At 42.6% G+C, this 26,084-nt stretch overlaps 1 protein-coding gene across 5 annotated transcripts in view; it reads left to right on the top strand.

Annotated features, from left to right (window-relative positions):
* Spata7 (spermatogenesis associated 7) overlaps window positions 1–26,084 on the top strand; it is a 45,830-nt gene that overhangs the window by 2,129 nt on the left and 17,617 nt on the right. The window contains exons 2-5 of one of the 5 annotated variants that reach the window (XM_052185289.1): window positions 2,043–2,092; window positions 4,403–4,498; window positions 7,585–7,632; window positions 17,246–17,379. In XM_052185289.1, the coding sequence (XP_052041249.1) occupies window positions 4,462–4,498; window positions 7,585–7,632; window positions 17,246–17,379 (219 nt within the window). In that variant the 5' untranslated portion in view covers window positions 2,043–2,092; window positions 4,403–4,461. Of the gene's footprint in view, window positions 1–2,017; window positions 2,093–4,402; window positions 4,499–7,584; window positions 7,633–17,245; window positions 17,380–26,084 lie in introns of all 5 variants that reach the window. The other 4 variants (XM_052185287.1, XM_052185285.1, XM_052185290.1 and 1 more) reach the window with 4 other exon arrangements.

Here is a 26,084-nt window from a genome sequence, read left to right as displayed (position 1 = left end):
AGTAAAATCAAATCATATAGAAAACAGAGCTGAAGAATTTGACTGTCCTACCAAGACCACATCAATCTCATGCAGCAATTTTTAGTGTTAATTTAGAGAAGACTGTTCCTTTTCTGGGCATTTAGTTTAAGACTGCTTTCAGATCATTCTGGGTCCAGTCAGGATATAGAAACTGTGCCTAAGTTATTTAAATGACTATAAAAAATTGTTAAACAGTCATGAAAGTGATTAGAAGTAATAATTATTGCCAGGCGGTGGTGGTTCACGCCTGTAATCCCAGCATTCTGGGAAGCAGAGGCAGGCGAATTTCTGAGTTCGAGGCCAGCCTGGTCTACAGAGTGATTTCCAGGACAGCCAGGGCTATACAGAGAAACCCTGTCTCAAAAAAAACCAAATCTAAAAAACCAAAAAAGAAAAAAAAGAAAAAAAAAGTAATAATTCTTATAGTATTACTTAAGACTTTCAGGGAGCGATGCCTGAGAGAGAGCCCGGGTGAAGTGGGCTGTCTAGGCTTCCCCTCAGCTCTGTGGGTTTTAACATGACATTTATCTGTTAGGAATGTTAGAAACCAGTGAGTGCACATCTTAATGTAAATAAATGAAGAAGAAACAAACAAAAAAACTGCTTGGGGAATTCAGTATGTTCTACTACTACTTATATTAACATTGAAACTGTTCCTTTTTAAAGATTATTACTGGACATACAATTAAATTGTGGAGAAAGAAATTGTTTTGTGATGCTGTCTATGTAATTTTCTAATCCCATGAAATATGAAAGATCAGACACTATTTTTACATTATTGGAATTCTCTTTAAATATAACGTGTTTAGTTGGATACATTGGTGTGTACCTGTAATTCCAATTGCTTGAAAGGCTGAGGCAGGATCACGTGAGCCAAGGAATTCAAGACCAGCCTGGGCCTGGTCAGTATAGTAAGACCTAATCTCAAAAGAAAATAATATAATAAATATAACTCAAAATATATATTATCTCAAAACAAAAATCTAATGTGTCAGAGTGAACAAAATAAAATCATTGTATATCAAGTGACATAAATGATCTATTGATCACTTCATCCAGTAAAAATAAAATCTCAAACCATTTGAAAATAACTTAGTTTGAAGACAGTTCAATGGAGAGCACTTGCCAAACACAGACCCCTAATACATACAGTGCTTCACATAAAATAGTTTGTTTTCTTTAAATAAAAAACAAAAACAAAAACTGTGTGTGCCTGTGTGTAGGCTTGAAGCTAAGTGTCTCTCCTTGGGGGTTCTCCACCTTTAGTTTTAAGACAAGGCCTCCCACTGTTTTATTTCTGTTGCTGTGATAAAATATCTTGATGGGTATTCCCCAACAGGAGGAACTTAAAAGTCTAGATGTGACCTAGGCACTTCCTTATTGAAACTCTTTGCAGGTAATTTCAGGCTGTGTCAAGTTACAACTAAAACTGTCAGTGCCTGAACTTTGGAAGTTCATTGATTCAGCTACAGTAGTTTGTCAAAGAGTGTCAGGGAACTATCTGTGCCTACCCAGTCCCCTCCAAAACTGGAGTTAAAAGCATATGCTGCCATGCCTGGCTTTTTACATGAATTTCAAAATCAGGTCTTTCTTTGGTGCTTATGTGATGGCCACTTTATCAACTGAGCCGTCTCCCAACCCTTATTTTCTCAAAAAAAAAAAAAAAAAAAAAAGTTGAATCTGTTGCATAGGATTTTTCCTATTTGATAAATTATTGTTGGTAGTACAACATTTTTTTTTTGAGACAGGGTCTCATTATTTAGCCCTGGCTGGATTTGAACTTTTTATATAGACCAGGCTAGCCTGGAATTCAAAGATCTGCCTGCCTCTGCCTCTGAACTGCTGGGACTATAGGTGTGCACCACCATGCCTAGCTGAGTGAAAGTTTCAGCAACTTTGTTTAAAAATAAATGTGTTATTTTTATAATTCTGTATTGTTTTTTATGAAAGTTGTGTTTCACATGTCCTAACTTGTGGTTTTTATTGTTGTTGAAAGTCAGAGCAACCTCTGTCCTTCCCAGATACAGTCCACCATGCCTATTTACAGGACACTTGAGCACCAAGAGCAACGGTAAGTGAGCTTCTTACAGCTGCAGGCTCATTAAAAACCCACTGTTCTCTGTGCTGGCGGTCACAGGGCCTGAGGAACTGTTCTCTTAAGGAACACTTATTTGCATTTCACACCAGTAATTAGAATTAAATGTTGTAGGCAATCTTTGGACTCAGTTTGGGGGTCACAATATCGAACTATTATTGTGCTCTCATTGTGAACCTAGTGCCCCTGCTTTCCCACCCTGCCACAACCAGGGGCTACTTTTGCCAGCATGAGGTCTGTTAAGGTGATGATTGTCAAGTGATAAAAGTCTCCAAAGTAAAATTTGTTGTTGTTGTTGTTTTTTTTGTTTGTTGTTTTTTGTTTTTCTTCTTTTTTTTTTTGTTTTTTTGTTTTTTTGGTTTTTTTGGTTTTTTGAGACAGGGTTTCTCTGTGTAGCCCTGGCTGCCCTGGAACTCACTCTATAGACAAGACTGGCCTTCAACTCAGAAATCTGCCTGCCTCTGCCTCCCAAGTGCTGGGATTAAAGGCGTGCCACCACTGCCCAGCTCAAAGTAAAATTTTAATATTAACCTAAAATAATTTTTGTAATTATAACTTAAATGTCTTTGACATGGGTTTTAGGAAAAACAATTTAATCTCATTGTTCTTATTTCTTTGAAAAATATTTCATACTGTCCCCTCCTAATAAGAAAAAAATGATGAAATTTTTAATTACTTCATTTTACTTATTTATTTATTTGTACCAAAGTATATACATAGAACCAGCTAGGAAAGACCATAAAAAAAAAAAAAAAACAAACAAACAAACCTTTGAAGCAATATATGGTGGTACAAACCTGTAATACCAGTATTTGGAAGACTGAGGCAGGGGGACTATAGTTTGAGGACAAGGTGATTCTGGGAACTTAATGAGACCTTTTTTCAAAATAAACAGTAAAGAGTTCCGGGGATAAAGCTCAGGGCTGGAGAGTTTGCATAGCATTTGTGATTCAAGCATAGCTCCTAGGTTCAATCTTCAGGAGCACATGCGTGGACACACGCACACGCACACTCATGCACTTGCAGAGCTAGTGCAGGCAGAGCACTTGTCAGCATGCAGGAACTGACACAGACTTAGTGCACAGCTCTGTGCTTCTATTAAGTGGTGAGAATGACTACTAAAAGGATTTTACTGGTAGAGAGCGCAACTGGGCACTGCACATGTCTGCAGGCCATGCCTTTGATAGTGACTTGCGGAGTTTCCCTGAGTGGGCTGATTCTGAAGAACTGAAGGATAGATCTAGGAGGGGACTCTAAGTGTCAGTGTAGAAGAGTCAGTCATTTTTTCAAGCTCTGTATTTTATTTTACTGTTGAATTTTTTAAAGTATCTGCTTCTGTTATTTTTCATTTTTTTTTTCAGGGGCTGGGAAGATAGCTCAGTGGATAAATAGATTAAAGTACTTGCTGCGCAAAGTTGAGAGTTGGATCCCCAAACCAACATAGAAGCATGGTGGGAATGGCAGCCCAGCTGCCTGGGGAGACAGGGATGGGATCCAGGGCCAGCTGGCTACTTAGACTAACCTCATCAGCTGGCCTGGCTTCAAATGAAAAGTCCTACCCCAATAAATAAGATGGAGGATGATCAAGGAAGATGCCTGACACCTGTACATGTACCGACACACATGTGAACACGCATATGCATGCACATATACCACACACATACAGATGTAAAAAGTGTTTTCAATGTTTAAGAATATGTTTCCATAGTATTTTATATTTGTATATTGATGCTTAATGCTTCTAAAATTCCCTTTAAACAATTTGAGAGGAGGTGGAAAGGTTGAATACACAGATTGCACTTAAAGTAGACTGTGGATCTCGACTTCCGAGACTCTGAGCGCAGGCTCCGTGTACTCTCTTGTGCTTTGGAACTTGTCTGTCTCTCAGGCTCAGAGGTTTGCTCATAATCAAGCAAATGATTAAAGATGTTTAATTATGAGATAAAAAGATATACAATAGATGGTAATAATTTAATAGTAGATTAACATTATTAATCTATTAGTAGATTATATTTTAGATTATTTTAATAGATTATATTCTAGAATCTCCTTCCCAAACTCTCAAGCTTGTAAAACTTAACTCTTGAGGAGGTTGGAGCCCAGGTGATAAGTTGCTAGTCAGTGTTCCCAGGGCAAGATGAAGACTGGACACAGGGCCATGAAAGTGTACGCTCCGCCTCCACCAGCGAACTCCAGATCGGGACTGAGAATGACGTCAGTAACTGTATCTTGTGATGTTTCTCTTAAGTTTACATGTGTAATGATGAAATATGTTTTAATTTTTAGCTTTTTGCACTGACTCCTCTTCTCTCAGACTAACCACTCTCCAACTGGTCAAGAATCACATGGCTGTTCACTATAATAAAATCCTTTCAGCCAAAGGTAAAAATGTGCAAATTTGAATTTCCTCTGCCAATGTAAACCCCTGCTCTGCTTCTCATTATGATAAACCTGTGGCAAAGGGTTTTTTTTTTTTTATATTATTTCAAAGAGAATTTGTATGGTGAGATGCCAACTACTGATTGCATCAATGGCAAATTTTATGTTAGCAATATTTCAATTTCATAATGCCTAGACAGCTCATTTAATGCATTTATTCTAATATTCCTTTGTTGTTCGAGATTGCTCGTTTTTCTATTTGTGTTTAAAATTTTATGTATTTATATTGGAGCATGCTTTTGTGTGCGTCTGTGTGTGCGCGCGCGCGCGTGTGTGTGTGTGTGTGTGTGTGTGTGTGTGTGTGTGTGTGTGTGTGCAAGCATGTATTCAGGTGCATATGCATGTGTGTTTGTGCATATAGAAGCCAGTGGTTAACTTTAGGTGTCATTTGTCAGGAGCCATCCATTTTATTTTTTAAGAGAGTCTCTCTTAAAAGAGACCTTGGACTTGACATTTTAAGGCCCGGTTACATAGGAGGCCATCCCCAGAGATCCTCCTGTCTCTGCCTCCCCAGGGCTGAGAGTTTGAAAGTGCGCTGCCATGCCTGCGTCTCACTAGTAACCGTGCTAGCTTCCTAGTACAAGATGTTAATATAAAGCCCAGGCTGACCTGACAGCAATGTCCTCCTTCTTTGGGCTCCCAAGGAAACTACATGTGCTGGGCTACATAGCTCCTAATATAATATAACCTGCTTCTTCTCTTAGGAAGTTATACAAAGAAGATGCTGGGTGCTATTTTTCCTTTTATTGTTGATTTTATTAAAAGATAACTTATGGTAGAATAAAATGCACTAGTTGTAAGCATATAGGGAAATACTGTGACGATGTGTACACCTCGGTAACCGTTCCAGTGTTGACTGTAAATGAGAGATCATTACCTCTAGCATGCATGGCCATCTTTCTGCCCCTTGCTTTTGCTCGGTTACAGCAGGGACAGAAGGGCGTGTATGTTTTAAATTGCTGCTAGGAAAGGGGGTATTTTATAGCATTTGACAATAGTATGAGGTTCGAATTTAATATCCCTAAGCACAGTCATGTTCATTCTTTTTTCATACTGACTGCAGCAGCCTTTGTATTATTAAATGCAGAGTCAACTGGTTGTAACTGGCTGTATCACCTCGCAAAGCCAGTTGCTGACCCCAGTATAGGACATTTCCATTATCTGGAAAGGTCCCCTAATCTCTGAAGCTACCCATCTGTTTTCTGTTCCTGTACTTTTGCCTTTTCTAGAGTTTCATGTTAATAGAATAATATGAAATTATACTTTCAGTCTGGCTTCTTTTAATGTGCACAGCACTTTGAGGCATCCATGATGTGTTTATCCATATTTCTTCCTTTGTTTTTGGTGGGATGTGTGCGTGAGAGTGTGTGTGTGTGTGTGTTTGTGTGTGTGTGTGTGTGTGACAGCACACCCTCAAATGCCATCCTTATTTTTGAGACAGTTTTTCACTGATTTGAAGCTTACCCATTGGGGTAGGCTGGCTGGGCAGCCATCCTGGGGATCCACCTGCCTCCCTGGGGGAGGTTCTTAGTGCGTACCACCACACCTGGCTTTTTTACATGGGTTTTGGGGATAGAACTCAGTCCTGTGCTTGTACGAGTACTTTACTGACTGAGCCATCTCCCCAGCCCTTAAATGTATTTACTTTTGTTTATAAATAGGATTCTAATTGATGATGCATGCCTTTAATCCCAGCACTCAGGAGGCAGAGGGAGACAGATCTCTGAGTTCTAGGTCAGGCTGATCCATGTAGTGAGTTCCAGGAGATTCAGGGCTATGTAGAGAGAACTGTCTCAAAAAAAAAAAAAAAGTATTCCATTTATTGAATCTGTCATAATTGCTTGATTCACGACTTGGAGAATATTTGCGTTGTTTTGACTCAGTTTGAGTTATAGGGAATTAAATTACTTAAGTGTTCACGTACAGTTGTGAACATGTGTTTCTGTTTCACATGGGTAAGTTTATTTTACTAAGAATAGAGCCGTGGGTATGTTTATGTGTGCATTTAGCTTTGTGTCAGAATCCTTTCCAGAGCAGCTGGCTCGGGTTTCCTGGACCACTGTATCCTCAGCAACGCTCGCTGTTGCCAGGGGAGAGTGATGTCTCCTCTTTGTGAATATTTCCAAAGTTAGTGATAAACTTTAATTTCACTAATTTATTTTTACTAACTTTACCTAATTTTTACTTACTTTTTTGTGACTGGGATTTCACTATGTAGCCTCAAAAGCTGAACTTTAAAATGTTTAGGTTGTATTTTAAATAATTGAGGAAAATAGCACATTGTGGAATTAAAATCATGTAAAATCAAGCTTGGTTTTCACATACTTTAGAATTTGTATTTTAACAACGTGTTTAAGAGAGACCATTGTCTATCTTAAAGTTTTCTAAATTTGCTTTATTCTAGAAGCTTTTAATTATTCCATTTAAATTTGTGGTTCATTTTGAGTTTTGGTATATAGAATGAAAAAAAAAAGGTTACTGATTTTTTGCCTACTCATATATAAAATTTCTGGTATTAATTATTGGAGTAATTCCCTACTGAATTACTTCAGCATCCTTTGACCAGATCTGTAAATCTGTCTTGAGGAATAAATGTGCATATCTACATGTCTGCCTTTCTGCCCACAGCATCCTGCTTTGTTTTCAGACCGTCTCAGTAAGTCTTGAAATAGGTGTGGGAATGCTCCACTCTAAGTGTCCGTCTGCTCAAGTGTGCTGGTGTGCCAGGATAAGACCTGGCATGCGGCCAGCAATGCTCTGCTCGCGCCTTGTTCGGTCTTCCTTATATGTTGTATTCGGTGGTTATACTGCTGTTTTCACATTCACCAGTATTTTCTTCCACATTACCCAATGAGCTGTTAATCCCACCTAGTATTTTTTTTAATCTGCTATCTTATTTTTAATTTCTAGAAATACAATAATAAAGCAAAGAACTTCAAGTCTGCAGAGCTTTTTATGATTTATAAATTTAATGTTTCTTGTTATTTATAAATATGAAGAATATTATTAAACATTTTTTTCTCTTTCAGCCGCAGTGGACTGCTCAATTCCAGTCAGTGTGAATACTAGCATCAAATGTAAGTAATTTTTTAACATAATACCCCTTTAAAAATATGATGAAACAGATATAATTTGAGACTTAATATCCTAACTATTTCTGAGTGTTCATTCAGTAGCATTAAGTACATGTGTGTTTAAAACATGAATCATGATCCTGGAAACCACATGTCCACATTCTGCTTTCTAAGTTCAGTTTCTCTCCAGTCTACTTTCCGTGAACTTTATGATTCTAAGTTCTTTGATCAAGGGGAATTCTATAGTGTTTCTTCTCTGTGACCAGCATATTTAACTAGCATAGTATTCTTAATATCACTCATGCTGTGATGAATCAGAACCTTTTTTCAGAAGTTTATTATTGTCTGAGTTTGTATGATGTATGTGTGAGCACAAAAGCCATGGCATGCTTACAGAGGTCACAAGACAACTTCGTAGAGTTAGTTCTTGCCTCCTAACTGTAATTGGATTCTAGGGTTCAAACTCCGACACCAGACTGTGTCTCAAGACATTACCATGAGTCATCTCAGCAGCCCAAGAGCTTTCTGAAGGCTGAATAAAATGTTGTGTGCATGTGCCTCATTCTGTTTGTTCATCATTAGCAGCTTCAGTTGTCTTCCAGTGCTGTGAGTGAGCGGGCGCACAGAGATTCAGAGGATGCACCCAGGACAGAGGTTTCTGGGTCACTGGAAACTCGCTGTGCTTTGTTGGGAACTGGCATGTTTTCTATGGCATCTGCACAAGTTTATATCCACCAGTCACATGCAAAGCTTTCAGTTTCTCCAGATACAATGCTTCGGAGTTTCTAGTTTGGTTGGTTGATAAGTGTAATTTTGTTTGGAGATTTAAAAATGCACATTGTTCTCCAGTTTATAAAAATAAATTATCAAAAAAAAAATCACCAAATATAGAAGAAACAAAACATTTGCTAAAAATGTAGGAACTAATAACAAAGTGGTAATAAATCCCAACTTATAAATGTATTTTAAGCCAGGCGGTGGTGGTGCATGCCTTTAATCCCAGCACTCAGGAGACAGGCAAGCGGATCTCTGTGAGTTCGAGACCAGCCTGAGCTACAGAGCATGTTCCAGGACAACCAGAGCTATACACAAAGAAGCCCTGTCTCAAAACAAAACAAAAAACCTAAAGATATAATATATATCTATAATAAATATTATATTTATAATAATATATAACACACACATATGTGTATATATTATATTACATATAATATATACATTATATATGCATTGTATATGCATTGTATATACATTATATATATACATACATGTGTGTGTGTATATATGTGTGTGTGTGTGTGTGTGTGTGTGTGTGTGTGTGTGTGTATAGTGTTAAATATAAATAAATTAAACTTGCCAATCCAAAGATGCATAGTGGCTGGTTCAATCTAAAGAGCAACAGAGGAAAGGTTGTGTGGTGCCTGTAGGGGACTTGGCGTAAATGTGAGGACACACTGAACAAAAGAATGAAAGGCAAATGCAGTACACAAGGAGGAGAAACAAGAGGAATCAGTAGTGGTTACCATTATCTTGGCCAAAAACCTTTAAGCCAGAAGCTTTCTATAGAGAAAGGATGGTCATTAAAAGGTACAATAGGAAGGTCTAGCAATTATATTTCAGAGCTCCTGAAATATAAAAAGCAAATAGTAACAGAAAAATCTAAGTCTCCAAACTGATAGCAGTACAGTGATAGTAGATTCCATACTCTACTTCAGTAATGACGAGACCATCCAAACCGAATCAATAAAGAAACAGTTGAGGTGAATCACACAGTTAACGAAGTGAACCTAACAACATGCCAGTCTTTCCTCTAGGGTATGATACACATTTTCTCTAAGAGCACGTGGAACATTTTTGGACTTTGTCATATCAAGTTACAAATTAATCTTAACATATTTCAGAAAATAAAAACGATTCCAGGTATCTTTTTAATCACAACGTAATTAGAATAAAAATTAACAACAGAAAGTAATATTCACAAATTTGGAAACTAAGTAACTTTTAGTTCAAGGTGAAATAAAAAGAAAACTCTCTATGGGATGTGGTGGTGCACACCTGTCACCTGGGAGGTGACACAGGGTCAGCCTGGGCTCCAGTGAGACAATCTGCAAATGAAAACAAAAGCAAAAGTCCCAAACCTTAGAAAACAGCCACTCAGACAAAAGCAGCAATACTGACACTGGTGGGACTCAGTAGGGTCAGCACTGAGGTGCAGGGGCCTGCACTGGGGGGGGAGCCACAGAACACCTAACTGTGAGCCTTGGAACAACACCAGCTCAGGCTGCAGCTCACTGGAGCAGCACCTGTCTCACACAGAAAGACCTCCTGTCAGCACCGCACAAAGAGGAAACAGAAAACTAGAAAAGAAAGTAACCCCCAGTTAGTGGACAGAAGGACATAATAAAGATTAGAAAGGAGGGACGGAAAAACAACGTCCGTCCTTTAAAATTTTAAAAAGAAAGTGTTTTTCTGAAAACTGACACTCGTAGCTAGTCTTAGCTAGACTAAAGGAAGAGAATGGAGCCGGAAAGGAGAGATAGAGAGGACCATGGAATTGTGTGCAGAGTTTACAATAACAGTTGGATTGCCATGAAGAAATGGATAGATTATGGGAAGCATACAGTCTAGCAAAATTGAACCGAGAGTAGAAAGCCTGAATAGCCAGCCCATAAGGAGATGTAATCAGTAAAGAGGAGCCGGGACCAAATGAGTTCCTATGCAGATTGCACCAGATACCCAGCCAAGGATGAAAACCAGCGAATCCTAGAACTGCCCGAATAACTGAGAACATTTCCAAACTCATTGTATGAGACCAGCACCACACCAATACCAAACTCAGACCAAAACAATATATGAAAACCATGGGTCATGTCCATGATCAATACAGATGCAAAAAATCTACTTACAAACTGACTTTAGAGACATTTTAAAGAAACTTACACCATGTCCAAATGACCAATTATCCCGAATTGTCCCTTGAGTGCAGAAATGGTTCAACACACACCAAACAGTCACGTCTGACCACATCAACAGAGCAAGGGAAGAACCACATGAGTAGCTCCACATATGCAGAAGGAACATTTGATGAAATTCATCCTTTCATGGCTTTTAAAAATCCTCTCTCTTAGTTTGGGTTTTATTGTTGTGACCAGAAGCAACTTAGGGATGAAAGGGTTTATTTCAGCTTACAGCTTTCAGGCCTCACTCCATCACTGAGGGAAGTCAGGATAGAAACTTACAGGAGCCTGGAGGTAGGAACTGAAGGAACAACTCTGGGAGAGTGCTGCTTCCTTGCTTAGTCCTCATGGCCTGTTCAGTGTGCTTTCTTATACAGCTTAAGCCTATATGCCTAACGCTGGCGCCAGCCATAGTAAGTTGGGACCTCCTATATTAACCAAGAAAATGTTCCCCATGCTTGTCCACATGCCAGCTGAGTGGGGGCATTTTCTTAGTTGTGGTTCCCTCTTCCCAAATGACTCCAACTTGTATCCAGTTGACAAAATACTAATCCATATACCCTCTTAATAAAGAAGTTAAGCTCAACACAATAAAAGTTATATATGAAAAGCCCATAGTACCATGAGAGGTGACTTCTAAGATACGACTCAAGGCAAGGATACCACTTCTTCTCACATAAAATTATAAGGCATACATAGCAATTACACAAAACCTGAAATGAAAGATTGCAGAATAAAAGCAGGAAGTAAAAATATGTGCTTGCAAACAAGACTATACATATAAAAACCCCAAAGACTCAACCATAAAAAAAAAAAAAAACTACTAGAATATACTAATGTAGGGTGGATTAGCTAAAATCTTTTCCCTTGCTAGCCTGGCAAGCCTCAGTTCATGCAATCCCTGAAACTCATGTAAAGTTGGAAGAAGAGAACTGACTCCCACTATTGTCCTATGCTCCTATACACATGTATCCACACACATAATATATATATATATGGAATAAATATAACAAGTATTGGCAAAGATGTAGAAGAAAAGAATCAATCCATGTACAACCATTAGTGAGAATATAAATTGGGGAGATAACCATTTAAAATTTGACATATAAGTTCTTTTAAAATTTATTAATAGAAATGTTGTGTGTTTCAGCAGTCCTGCTTCTGATTATATATCCAAATGAAATGAAACAAACCTGTCAAACAGGCACACCCCTATGTTTTTGGAATTACTCGCAACAGCCAAGATACAGAGACAATCTAAATGTTTCCTAGCAGATAAATAACTAATGTTATTAACATTAATGTAATATTACTAATGTAATAACAGATGAATGTGTGTGAACATGTATGTGATATAACAGACTCTGTTTTAGCCTTAGAAAAAGGCAACACTTTTTTTAATTTCATATGCAACTTTAATGAGGAAATGAATACCTGTAAACGAGTTTACAGGAAGATTCCAAGACTGTAGGAAGAAATTATAAATCAGCATTCAGACCTTTCTTTGCACACATATTCAGTATATAAAACATATCTCAGATCATCTTTAACTCTTGCACCAACTACCATGTTAAAATATAGAAAGAACCATTGCAGACAGATCCTTGTAGCCTACTAGAGAGAAAGTCAGAACATAATTAATGGTACTGATCATGATTCCATCCCTTTTTCTTTCTTTTTTAGTAGATATATTCTTTATTTACATTTATTTCCCCTTTCCTGGTCACCCCTCCGCCCCCGAGAGTCCCATAAGCCATCTCCCCTGCCCCTGTTCTCCAATCAACCCCTCCCACTTCCCTGTCCTGGTATTCCCCTACACTGCAGCATAGAGCCTTTTCAGGGCCAGGGGCCTCTCCTCCCTTTGATGTCCAACAAGGCCACCCTCTGCTGCCTATGCATCTGAAGCCATAGGTAATACCATGTGTACTAACTGGTTGATGATTTTGTCCCTGGGAGCTCTGGGAGTACTGGGTGGCTCATATCATTGTTCCTTCTATGGTGCTGCAAACCCTAGCTCCTTGGGTCCTTTTTCTAGCTCCTCCATTGAGGACCCTGTGCTCAGTTCAATGGCTGGCTGAGAGTGTCCCTCTCTGTATTTGTCATGCACTAGCAGAACCTCCCAGGTGACAGCTATATCTGACTCCAGTCAGCAAGTACTTGTGGGTATCGATAATAGTGTCTGGGTTTTGTAACTATATGGGATGGATCCCTAGGAGAGGTAGTCTCCAGATGGTCTTTCCCTCAGACTCTGCTCCACACTTTGTCTCTGATTCTCCTTCTGTGGATATTTTGTTCCCCCCCCCTTTTTTTAATATATATTTTTATTTTCTATATTCTTTGTTTACAATCCAAAAGCTTTCCCCTTTCCCAGTTTCCCCCTCCCCATATGTCCCATAAGTCCTCTTCTCTCCATCTATTCTCCTATCTTTCCCCCTCCCTTTTCTCTGTCCTGGTACTCCCCTACAATGCTGGATCAAGCCTTTCCAGGATTAGGACCCTCTTCTTCCTTCTTCATGGGAATCATTTGATATGCTAATTGTATCTTCAGTATTCAGAGCTTCAGGGCTAATTAATATCCACTTATCAATGATTGCATTCCATGTGTATTCTTTTGTGATTGCATTACCTCACTTAGGATGATATTTTCCAGTTCCATCCATTTGCCTAAAAAATTCATGAATTCATTGTTTTTAATTGCTGAATTTAATTGCTCCATTGTGTATATATACCACATTTTCTGTATCTATTCCTCCATTGAGGGATATCTGGGTTCTTTCCAGCTTCTGGCTATTATAAATAGGACTACTATGAACATAGTGGAGCATGTGTCCTTATTGCATGCTGGGGAATCCTCTGGATATATGCCCAGGAGTGGGTATAGCAGGGTCCTCCAGTAGTATCATGCCCAGTTTTCTGAGGAACTTCCAGACTGATTTCCAGAATGGTTGTACTATCTTGCAATCCCACCAGCAGTGGAGGAGTGTTCCTCTTTCTCCACATCCTAGCCAGCACCTGCTGTCTCCTGAGTTCTTGATCTTAGCCATTCTGACTGGTGTGAGGTGAAATCTCAGGATCGTTTTGATTTGCATTTCCCTGATGACTAAGGATGTTGAACATTTCTTTAGGTACTTCTCAGCCATTCAATATTCCTCAGGTGAAAATTCTTTGTTTAGCTCTGTACCCCAATTTTTATTGAATATAATCTTCATTTACATTTCAAATGCTAAAACCTTTCCCAGTTTTCCCCCTCCCCCAAAACCCCCAACCCCTCTTCCCACCCTTTGCCTTCAAGTATATGCCCCTCCACTGGACCCACTCCCTTTGTTGGGGCATCTATTGAGCCTTCATCTGGCCAAGGACCACTCCTTCCACTAATGTCTGACAAGGGATTCTTCTGCCACATATTTGGCTGGGACCATGTGTACCCCTTGGTTGGTGGTTTTGTCCCTGAGAGTCCTGGGGCGTCTGGGTGGCTGACATCCTTGTTCTTCCAATGGGTCTGTATACCCCTTCAGCTCCTCTGAACCACCCTCCAGCTCCTCCATTGGGGACCCCACGCCCAGTCCAATGGTTGGCTGCTAGCATCTGCCTCTGTATGTGTAAGGCTCTGGCAGGGCCCCTACAAAGACAACCATGGCATGCTCCTTTTGATATACACTTCTTGTCATCCATAGTAATGTCAGGGTTTGGTGACTGTTTATAGGATGAATACCCAGGTATGGCAGTCTCTGGGTTGCCTTAACTTTAATCTCTTCTCCACACTTTGTCTCCTTTATTGCTCCTGTGAGTATTTTGTTCCCTTTCTCAGTAGAACCAAAGCACCCCCACTTCAGTCCTCCTTCTTCTTGAGCTTCCTGTGGTCTGTGTGAATTGTAACTTGTTTATTTTTGAGCTTTTGGGCTAATATCCACTTATCAGTGAGTGCATACCATGTGTGTTCTTTTGTGATTGGGTTACCTCAATCAGGATGACACTTTCTAGTTCCATCCATTTGCCTAAGAATTACATGAACTCATTGTTTTTAATGGGTGCATAGTACTCCATTGTGTATATATACCACAGTTTCTGTATCCATTCCTCTGTTGAAGAACATCTGGTTCTTTCTAGCTTCTGGCTATTATAAATAAGGCTACTATGAACATAGTGGAGCATGTATCCTTATTACATGTTGGAGCATGTTCTGGGTATATGCCCAGGAATGGTGTAGCTGGGTCCTCAGGTAGTAGTACTATGTCCAATTTTCTGAGGAACCGCCAAACTGATTTCCAGAGTGGTTTTACCAGCTTGCAATCCCACCAACAATGGAGAAGTGTTCCTCTTTCCCCACATCCTTTCCAGCATCTGCTGTCCCCTGAGTTTTTCATCTTAGCCATTCTGACTGGTATGAGGTGGAATCTCAGTGTTGTTTTGGTTTGCATTTCCCTGATAACTAAGGATGATGAACTTTTCTTTAGATGCTTTAGAGCCATTCGAGTTTCCTCAGTTGAGAATTCCTTGTTTAGCTCTGTACCCCATTTTTCAATAGGGTTATTTGGCTCTTTGAAGTCTAACTTCTTGAGTCCTTTGTATATATTGAATATTAGCCCTCTGTCAGATATAGGTTTGGTAAAGATCTTTTCCCAATTTGTTGGTTGCCATTTTGTCCTATTAACAGTGGCAATACTTTCTAGGGTATGAATGAATCTGGAGGGCTGTTGCCAAGCAGGTAACCTACCACAAAGACAAAGGCTGCATCATCTCCCGTACATGCAGACACCAAGGAGTCAAGGATTGCATGTGAGGAAATCAGGAGAATGGGCAGGAGAGATGTTAGACAAAGTGTAGCGTTTTCGGTTGTGAAAACAGATAGTTCTAAAATGTATATGAAGTATCATTACCAATCTATCATCATATGTTTCAAATTTCTTGTGTTCTTGATGCAAAAACATAAGTGAATATGTGAACATGAGTGAATATATAGTAGTCTTGATTAGGTAAGTCAGCATTTCACAATGTATACAGACATCAAATTACTGCTTTATATACCTTCTATATAACTCTTATCAGTTAATTATACATCACTAAGGCTAAACATTTACCAAGTGATCTTATAGATACACATCTTGGAATAACTACTTTGTTAGGATAGCAATGAATATATTAACCAAATAACATAAAACTTGACAGTCAGTAAAACTAGTTAAATACAGATGGTAAATTTAAAAATACAATTGGTTCTCTATAACTATAAGTTAAATAATATAGATTCAACCAATTGCATATTTTTAAAAAGGTTCAGAAAAATACTTTGTTGGTGACATATACTTTGATTCTACTATACTGTCTATACACACTATATAGTATCATCTACTGGTCATTCCTTATAACTCATTTGCATACACTTTACTTTGTATCATGTATTACAAGTAATCTAGAGATGACTTAAAATCTACAGGAAGACAGGTTGGAAGATAGCTCAGTGCCTCAGAGTTCTTGCTGCTGCTCTTCCGTAGGATCTGAGTTCAGTTCCCAGCACCCTCCTCAGGCAGTTCACCTATAGCTCCAACCCCAGGGGAACCAAAGTATATTCATGGCCTAGTGGACATCTGCATACATCTGCCAAACATTGTACTCAACCCAAGCACATAACTAAAAACACAATAAAGATCCTTAAAAAGCAAAGCTAAGTATATAGGAGGTAATACACACAGGACTTGATTTTGCTAATATGTGAGGGTCCTAGAGCTACTTTACTGTGCATACTTAAGCACTTATAATGCCATAAAATTAATATTGCTTTTTACGACTTTACTATGTATTCTAAAATTAGCCTAAGTGGATCTGTCAATACAAGAAATAAACATGAACGAGTAGGAAAGTAGCTCTATTGGATGTTGAAAAGTTTGGTACTAAGAAGCATTTATTAGTGAAATTGGAATGAGGACATAAATAAACATAATTCTAAGATGAGATAAAATCCACACAGGGTTTCAACAAATTTAAAAGGCAGCTCTGTGTGTGTGTGTGTGTGTGTGTGTGTGTGTGTGTGTGTGTGTGTACAAACAAAATGAAAGGTGACTAGCCATTTCGGAAAGAAAAGTTAATATAACTCTCCAGTTCCTTTGTATAAAATTCCATTTGGATCAGTGGACGTTGTACATTTCTTTAAGTACTTCTCAGCCAGTAGAGATTCCTCTGTTGAGAGTTCTGTTTACCTCTGAACCCCATTTTTAAATTGGGTTATTTGATTTGCTCTACTAGCATTTCTAATGAATAGGACTTAAAAGAAACAGAAGTCAGGCGCCCGAGTGCAAATGTCTTTAAGATGTTGGCACGGCTGTGCTGTTTCGCTTGCTCATTTGAGATGAGTTATTGCTTTCAAGCTGGCCTTGAACTTCTGGTCCAAGTGATTTTTCTGCCTCTACTCTCTGCTTGGAATTTCTATTAATTACATATTACCTAGAATCTCTTTATACAGAAAAGTATATGGATTTTACTCATATATGATAGTATAAATATGTTTAGCAAGAAAGATGTGCTAGCTATACATGGGGTATAGCCTTGATCCCACACTGGAGCGCATCCTCGGGAGAAATCCTTGATATTATTCATCTAACAAGACGAAAAAGTTAGTATTTATGTTTTGTTGCTGTTTTAAAAAAACTTGTTTCCTTCTCTAGATGCTGACCAACAACGAAGAGAGAAACTTAGGAAGGAGTTGGCACGATGTGAAAAGGAGTTTAAATTAAGTAAATCTGCGACGCAGGCCAACTCTAAGATGAATTCCAAGTTCTTTGTAAACTCTCTACAGAAGGTAAGGAGGTTCTTTGTTCCTTAAAGCAGGTGTTTGTAAGGTACATCACTGCAGCAGCCTAACTCAGGCTGCAGGTTTGGGTCAGCAAACTTTGACCATCAGGAGCCCTAGGCCTCATCACAACCGCCAGCCAGTGGGAAGCAACCACTGTGGACAGGCAGAAATAAATTCCTAGCTGCTCTCCACCCACTAGTCAGAAGTGACAGTGTAGCCTGCAGGCTGTGGTTAGCTGACTGGACTGTGGTTTCCTTGTTTGCAGTTCTTGTTTGGAAAAGGATTCTTCTGCCCACAGTTGGATGAAAAGTGGTGGCAGCTTTCACTCTCTTCGGTGGATAGATTTTGTTTTTTAATTTAAAACATTTTAATACAATGTATTTTGATCTCAATGAGTAGTTTTTATCTAGTGCTCTTTTTGCATTTCTTGGCAAAGATGTTGTGATTTTCCATTTTATCTGTTAATGTAGTGAATGACTCGTGTCCTTAATATAAACAGATCTCAGCTGTGATGCTGCATTAAAGCTTGCTTTCTTTTGAATTTTGTTTAGTTTGTTTCTTTGTATTTGTTTTTGTTTTTGTTTTTGTTTTGATACATGGTCTCTCTCTACATGCCTTGCTGTACTAGAACTTGCTGTGTAGACCAGATTGGCCTTAAACTTACAGGTACTCACCTCCTCCTCTATCTACCTCTGGTGCTGTGATTAAAGCATTAAGATTTTCTATGTTGCTGAGTTCAGTGGCTAACCTTTTGTTTAAGATTTTGGCATCTGAACACTGTTGTTACTGGTATACATTTTTCTTTATATCTGGGTATAGTTATCTCTTTTTCTGTATTCTAACTTATAGAAGTTGAAAATTATTTGATTTTTTTATAAGTGGTATTTTTATTTGAAAAAATTTTCACATTCACCATGTTTTTCTTCTTCTCCCACCCAATTTCATGTTCTCGTTCGCTCTCTCTCTCTCTCTCTCTCTCTCTCTCTCTCTCTCTCTCTCTCTCTCTCTCAAAATAAAACAATAACAAAGTGAAAATTAAAGAACAAAACAAACAAGACAAAACAAAACAAAGTGCACAAAAAGCAGCATCTGTTTTGTGCTGGCCACTCCAGGCCCAGAGTGCGGCTGACGCTCAGGGTCTGTCCAGAGAATAGTTCTCAGCAGGCGTGGTGGCAGGTGCACAGAGCTTCTAGTTAAGGTGGAGCTGTATTCATGTTCCCTTCCCCATGCTGGGATCTTGTCTGGTTTGAACCTGTGCAGGTCTTGTGTGTGCTGTCTGCGTATCTGCCATGTTGTATCTGAAATCCCTGTTTCTTTGGAATCATCCACCACCTTTGGCTCTTCCCATCTTTCCACAGCTTTTTCCACACAAACCCTGACCTTGAGGGGGGAAGTGTTTGATAAATACATCCCATCTAGGACGGAGTGCTCTCAGCCTCTGTACACTGTCACATTGTGAGTCTCTGAGTTAGTTATCTTCTCTGCTGAGGCTGGCTGATGCACTGACGTGCAGACTTTATACTTTTATTTTCCGGACAGCTGATTTTTTTTTTTATTGCGTGGAGCTCAACACTGAAATGTTCACTTTTGCAAACTTGAGTACTGTGATGACCTCCATGTCTGTCTCACCCAGTGCAGCAGTGATCAGCTCATTCCAGTGTTCTTCCTCTCCAGCCTCCTCTAGATCACACAGTGTGCTGATGTGATTATAAGAGTCTGTGGAATTTACCCACACACATTCCAGCATATACCTTTAAAGCCATCATATGGCCAGGTGTAACGTGTAGTGCATGCCTGCAGCTCCGGCTCATCATGGGTCAGGGCACGCTAGGCAGGGCACTGCAGGCCCGAGGCAACACTGAACAACGCAGTGAGGCTTCCTCAAAAAGTGTGCCATTATTATGCTATAAAATTAGTAATCCTTTAATATCGCCAAAAATCATGTTTTTATTTTACACAGTCATAATTTTTTTGAGTTTGTTAGAATTGGTGTCTAGTGAACTTCAATTAATTGATATTTTTTAAAAACCCATAGTTTTCCTCCTCCTAAACCTGTTATCACTGTATAATTTAATTTATATGTGGGAAAAATCTGAGCTAGTAATAAATCTTGGTTTAAAACTTTGCAGAATTCTAAATGATGTAAAATTTCCATGGCTAACGTGTGCAGGGAGTTAGGTCCCTAAGGCCTGCAGCCTCCTGTGAGTGCCAAGGGTTCCAGGTAGGCAAGTCACCAGTTAGAGAACAGCACTGGGAGTGATTGTGCGCTCGAGGAAGTATTGGTTCAAGCCCCGGCATCCATCATATGAGTAAGAAGAGGGGGGAAAGGAAGATGGGAAGGAGAGAAAGGAACGAGAAAGAGAAGGAAGCAGGCAAGCGTCCTTGGCAGACCAGTCACCTGCCACCTACTGAGCACAGAGTGGGCCTTTGACTCTGGGCCTTGTCAGTACACATGAAGGTGGTTTATCAGCAGGCAGTGCGGTATTGGAGCCATGCTGGAACATCTGGACTGGTTTTCTCCCTGAGAGGTGTGGAGGAGCTATAAAGCAGGTTTTGGTTAGACAGTGACTGCACTAGCCGCAGTGGCCAGCAGACTAATTACAGGACAGCTGCAGTGATCTGGGAAAGGAGGATTAAGAGCTGATCCTGGGCGTTATAGAGAACACAAGGAATACAAGGCAGTTTATTGTTATTTAGAAAGTGGAATTGCTAGGAGCTGGAATCTGGTTTGATGAGGTGGACAGGAAGGCAGAAGTGAGAAAGAGTCCCAGGTTTCTGATAAGAGCGGGACTGCAGGAACATAGATAAGAGGTGTGGGGCTCTTGCTTGGCATACTCTGTGCCTTGGGAGCATTGAATGTATCCCGGAGACAGCGGATCTAAGCATCTCTTTCAGGAGAGAGATCTGGGAGTCAGCAAGGAAGGCTGAGACCTCCCTAGGCAGTTCTATAGCTGTAAGGCCAGGAAGGCAGCTCCCCTCAGAAGAATTCTGTCTCATGTCTCACACACTGACACGACTCGCTATCTGTCCATCCTTGGACTCACAAGTCGATTTTTTTTAACAGTTACTTTATGTGTATGTGTGAGTGCCTACATGTATGTTATATTACCACACACATGCCATGTTCTTCCCTTAGAGGCCAAAATGAGACATTGGATCCCCTAGAACTGGAAATGCAAGTGCTTGGGAACAGCTTTGTGGATCTTGGGAGCCACACACAGGTCCTTTCCAAGAATAAAAATGTTCTTAATCTGGGCCATCTGCCCAACCCCTATGTGTCTATGGTTATTAAAATGGTTTATTCCCTTAACATTTTGAATATAAAGTAAATCATTTTGAGATAAGAATAGTTTATTGAAATGTTCAGATTATATTTTCATGTACTTTATGAACCATTTATAATAAAGTAAAATAAGCAAACATTATTTAATATGTCTATTCATTCTCCCTTTAGTATCTGCAATCCTTTAACTCTTGCCTCCATGGTAGTTCATATATACCTTTATGCATTTTTTATGGTTCCATTTACAAATAATAGTAATTTTTAGTTTGCCTACATTTTTGAATTGAGTACGTTATTTATTTTACATCCCTCCCTCCTCTCCTCCCAGTCTCTCCCTCTCACCTCCCCTTCCCCAACTTTCAACCCTCTCAGGAAAGGGGAGCCTCCCGTGGATGGGATGTCAGCCTGCCTTGGCATATGAAGCTGCAGGAGACTAGGTGCCTCTTCCCCTGCTGAGGCCAGACAGGGCAGCCCAGTTAGAGGAGAGGGATCCAAAGGCAGGTGCCAGAGTCAGAGGCAGCCCCTGCCCCCACTTCAGGAGTCTCACATGAAGACTAAGCTACACAACTGTAACATACGTGCCCTGCATGCTCTCTGGTTGGCAGTTCACTCTCTATGAACCCCTATGGGTCCAGGTCAGTTGACTCTGTAGGTTTTCTTGTGGTGTCCTTGACCCCTCTGGCTCCTTTAAACCTTCCTCCCCGTCTTCCATAGGATTCCCCAATCAACACTCGATGTTTGGCTGCGGTCTCTCTATCAGTTTTCATCAGTTGCTGGGTGAAGTCTCTCTGATGACAGTTATGCTAAGCTCCTGTCTGCAAGTCTAGTAGTGTCAGAGGTGGGCTCTCTCTCACAGTGTCAGAGGTGGGCTGTCTCTCACAGTGTCAGAGGTGGGCTGTCTCTCACAGTGTCAGAGGTGGGCTGTTTCTCACAGTGTCAGAGGTGGGCTGTCTCTCACAGTGTCAGAGGTAGGCTGTTTCTCACAGTGTCAGAGGTGGGCTCTCTCTCTCACAGTGTCAGAGGTGGGCTATCTCTCACAGTGTCAGAGGTGGGCTGTCTCTCACAGTGTCAGAGGTGGGCTGTCTCTCACAGTGTCAGAGGTGGGCTCTCTCTCACAGTGTCAGAGGTGGGCTCTCTCTCACAGTGTCAGAGGTGGGCTGTCTCTCACAGTGTCAGAGGTGGGCTCTCTCTCACAGTGTCAGAGGTGGGTTCTCTCTCACAGTGTCAGAGGTGGGCTCTCTCTCACAGTGTCAGAGGTGGGCTGTCTCTCACAGTGTCAGAGGTGGGCTCTCTCTCTCACAGTGTCAGAGGTGGGCTCTCTCTCTCTCTCATAGTGTCAGAGGTGGGCTCTCTCTCTCTCTCTCACAGTGTCAGAGGTGGGCTCTCTCTTACAGTGTCAGAGGTGGGCTCTCTCTCACAGAGTCAGAGGTGGGCTCTCTCTCACAGTGTCAGAGGTGGGCTCTCTCTCTCACAGTGTCAGAGGTGGGCTCTCTCTCATAGTATCAGAGGTGGGCTGTCTCTCTCACAGTGTCAGAGGTGGGCTCTCTCTCTCACAGTGTCAGAGGTGGGCTCTCTCTCACAGTGTCAGAGGTGGGCTCTCTCTCATAGTATCAGAGGTGGGCTCTCTCTCTCACAGTGTCAGAGGTGGGCTCTCTCTCTCTCTCATAGTGTCAGAGGTGGGCTCTCTCTCATAGTGTCAGAGGTGGGCTCTCTCTCACAGTGTCAGAGGTGGGCTCTCTCTCACAGTGTCAGAGGTGGGCTCTCTCTCTCACAGTGTCAGAGGTGGGCTCTCTCTCTCTCTCATAGTGTCAGAGGTGGGCTCTCTCTCTCTCTCTCACAGTGTCAGAGGTGGGCTCTCTCTTACAGTGTCAGAGGTGGGCTCTCTCTCACAGAGTCAGAGGTGGGCTCTCTCTCTCTCACAGTGTCAGAGGTGGGCTCTCTCTCTCACAGTGTCAGAGGTGGGCTCTCTCTCTCTCTCTCATAGTGTCAGAGGTGGGCTCTCTCTCACAGTGTCAGAGGTGGGCTGTCTCTCACAGTGTCAGAGGTGGGCTCTCTCTCACAGTGTCAGAGGTGGGCTCTCTCTCACAGTGTCAGAGGTGGGCTGTCTCTCACAGTGTCAGAGGTGGGCTGTCTCTCACAGTGTCAGAGGTGGGTTCTCTCTCACAGTGTCAGAGGTGGGCTCTCTCTCACAGTGTCAGAGGTGGGCTCTCTCTCTCTCACAGTGTCAGAGGTGGGCTCTCTCTCACAGTGTCAGAGGTGGGCTGTCTCTCACAGTGTCAGAGGTGGGCTCTCTCTCACAGTGTCAGAGGTGGGCTGTCTCTCTCAGTGTCACAGGTAGGCTCTCTCTCTCTCTCACAGTGTCAGAGGTGGGCTCTCTCTCTCACAGTGTCAGAGGTGGGCTCTCTCTCTCTCACAGTGTCAGAGGTGGGCTCTCTCTCTCTCTCTCACAGTGTCAGAGGTGGGCTCTCTCTTACAGTGTCAGAGGTGGGCTCTCTCTCACAGAGTCAGAGGTGGGCTCTCTCTCACAGTGTCAGAGGTGGGCTCTCTCTCTCACAGTGTCAGAGGTGGGCTGTCTCTCACAGTGTCAGAGGTGGGCTGTCTCTTACAGTGTCAGAGGTGGGCTCTCTCTCACAGTGTCAGAGGTGGGCTCTCTCACAGTGTCAGAGGTGGGCTCTCTCTCACAGTGTCAGAGGTGGGCTCTCTCTCACAGTGTCAGAGGTGGGCTCTCTCTCTCACAGTGTCAGAGGTGGGCTCTCTCTCTCACAGTGTCAGAGGTGGGCTCTCTCTCATAGTATCAGAGGTGGGCTGTCTCTCTCTCACAGTGTCAGAGGTGGGCTCTCTCTCTCACAGTGTCAGAGGTGGGCTCTCTCTCACAGTGTCAGAGGTGGGCTCTCTCTCTCACAGTGTCAGAGGTGGGCTCTCTCTCATAGTATCAGAGGTGGGCTGTCTCTCTCTCACAGTGTCAGAGGTGGGCTCTCTCTCTCACAGTGTCAGAGGTGGGCTCTCTCTCACAGTGTCAGAGGTGGGCTCTCTCTCTCACAGTGTCAGAGGTGGGCTCTCTCTCATAGTATCAGAGGTGGGCTGTCTCTCTCTCACAGTGTCAGAGGTGGGCTCTCTCTCTCACAGTGTCAGAGGTGGGCTCTCTCTCACAGTGTCAGAGGTGGGCTCTCTCTCACAGTGTCAGAGGTGGGCTCTCTCTCTCACAGTGTCAGAGGTGGGCTCTCTCTCTCTCATAGTGTCAGAGGTGGGCTCTCTCTCTCTCTCTCACAGTGTCAGAGGTGGGCTCTCTCTTACAGTGTCAGAGGTGGGCTCTCTCTCACAGAGTCAGAGGTGGGCTCTCTCTCTCTCACAGTGTCAGAGGTGGGCTCTCTCTCACAGTGTCAGAGGTGGGCTCTCTCTCTCACAGTGTCAGAGGTGGGCTCTCTCTCACAGTGTCAGAGGTGGGCTCTCTCTCTCACAGTGTCAGAGGTGGGCTCTCTCTCACAGTGTCAGAGGTGGGCTCTCTCTCATAGTGTCAGAGGTGGGCTGTCTCTCTCTCACAGTGTCAGAGGTGGGCTCTCTCTCTCACAGTGTCAGAGGTGGGCTCTCTCTCACAGTGTCAGAGGTGGGATCTCTCTCACAGTGTCAGAGGTGGGCTCTCTCTCACAGTGTCAGAGGTGGGCTCTCTCTCACAGTGTCAGAGGTGGGCTCTCTCTCTCACAGTGTCAGAGGTGGGCTCTCTCTCACAGTGTCAGAGGTGGGCTCTCTCACAGTGTCAGAGGTGGGCTCTCTCTCACAGTGTCAGAGGTGGGCTCTCTCTCACAGTGTCAGAGGTGGGCTCTCTCTCACAGTGTCAGAGGTGGGCTCTCTCAGTGTCAGAGGTGGGCTGTCTCTCTCAGTGTCAGAGGTGGGCTGTCTCTCACAGTGTCAGAGGTGGGCTCTCTCTCACAGTGTCAGAGGTGGGCTCTCTCTCACAGTGTCAGAGGTGGGCTCTCTCTCACAGTGTCAGAGGTGGGCTGTCTCTCTCACAGTGTCAGAGGTGGGCTCTCTCTCTCACAGTGTCAGAGGTGGGCTCTCTCTCACAGTGTCAGAGGTGGGCTCTCTCTCACAGTTTCAGAGGTGGGCTCTCTCTCTCAGTGTCAGAGGTGGGCTCTCTCTCACAGTGTCAGAGGTGGGTTCTCTCTCACAGTGTCAGAGGTGGGCTCTCTCTCACAGTGTCAGAGGTGGGCTCTCTCTCACAGTGTCAGAGGTGGGCTCTCTCTCTCACAGTGTCAGAGGTGGGCTCTCTCTCTCACAGTGTCAGAGGTGGGCTCTCTCTCTCACAGTGTCAGAGGTGGGCTCTCTCTCTCACAGTGTCAGAGGTGGGCTCTCTCTCACAGTGTCAGAGGTGGGCTCTCTCTCTCACAGTGTCAGAGGTGGGCTCTCTCTCTCACAGTGTCAGAGGTGGGCTCTCTCTCTCACAGTGTCAGAGGTGGGCTCTCTCTCTCACAGTGTCAGAGGTGGGCTCTCTCTCACAGTGTCAGAGGTGGGCTCTCTCAGTGTCAGAGGTGGGCTCTCTCTCACAGTGTCAGAGGTGGGCTCTCTCTCTCACAGTGTCAGAGGTGGGCTCTCTCTCTCAGTGTCAGAGGTGGGCTCTCTCTCTCTCAGTGTCAGAGGTGGGCTCTCTCTCACAGTGTCAGAGGTGGGCTCTCTCTCACAGTGTCAGAGGTGGGCTGTCTCTCACAGTGTCAGAGGTGGGCTCTCTCTCACAGTGTCAGAGGTGGGCTGTCTCTCACAGTGTCAGAGGTGGGCTCTCTCTCTCACAGTGTCAGAGGTGGGCTCTCTCTCTCACAGTGTCAGAGGTGGGCTCTCTCTCTCACAGTGTCAGAGGTAGGCTCTCTCTCACAGTGTCAGAGGTGGGCTCTCTCTCACAGTGTCAGAGGTGGGCTCTCTCTCTCACAGTGTCAGAGGTGGGCTCTCTCTCTCACAGTGTCAGAGGTAGGCTCTCTCTCACAGTGTCAGAGGTGGGCTCTCTCTCACAGTGTCAGAGGTGGGCTGTCTCTCTCAGTGTCACAGGTGGGCTCTCTCTCTCTCTCTCACAGTGTCAGAGGTGGGCTCTCTCTCTCACAGTGTCAGAGGTGGGCTCTCTCTCTCTCATAGTGTCAGAGGTGGGCTCTCTCTCTCTCTCACAGTGTCAGAGGTGGGCTCTCTCTCACAGAGTCAGAGGTGGGCTCTCTCTCTCACAGTGTCAGAGGTGGGCTCTCTCTCACAGTGTCAGAGGTGGGCTCTCTCTCACAGAGTCAGAGGTGGGCTCTCTCTCTCTCACAGTGTCAGAGGTGGGCTCTCTCTCACAGTGTCAGAGGTGGGCTCTCTCTCACAGAGTCAGAGGTGGGCTCTCTCTCTCACAGTGTCAGAGGTGGGCTGTCTCTCACAGTGTCAGAGGTGGGCTCTCTCTCACAGTGTCAGAGGT

Source organism: Apodemus sylvaticus, chromosome 6 (genome assembly GCF_947179515.1).
Source record: "Apodemus sylvaticus chromosome 6, mApoSyl1.1, whole genome shotgun sequence".
NCBI lineage: Eukaryota > Metazoa > Chordata > Mammalia > Rodentia > Muridae > Apodemus > Apodemus sylvaticus.
The sequence above is the reverse complement of the archived record's forward strand: the minus strand, read 5'-3'. Positions and strand labels throughout refer to the sequence as shown.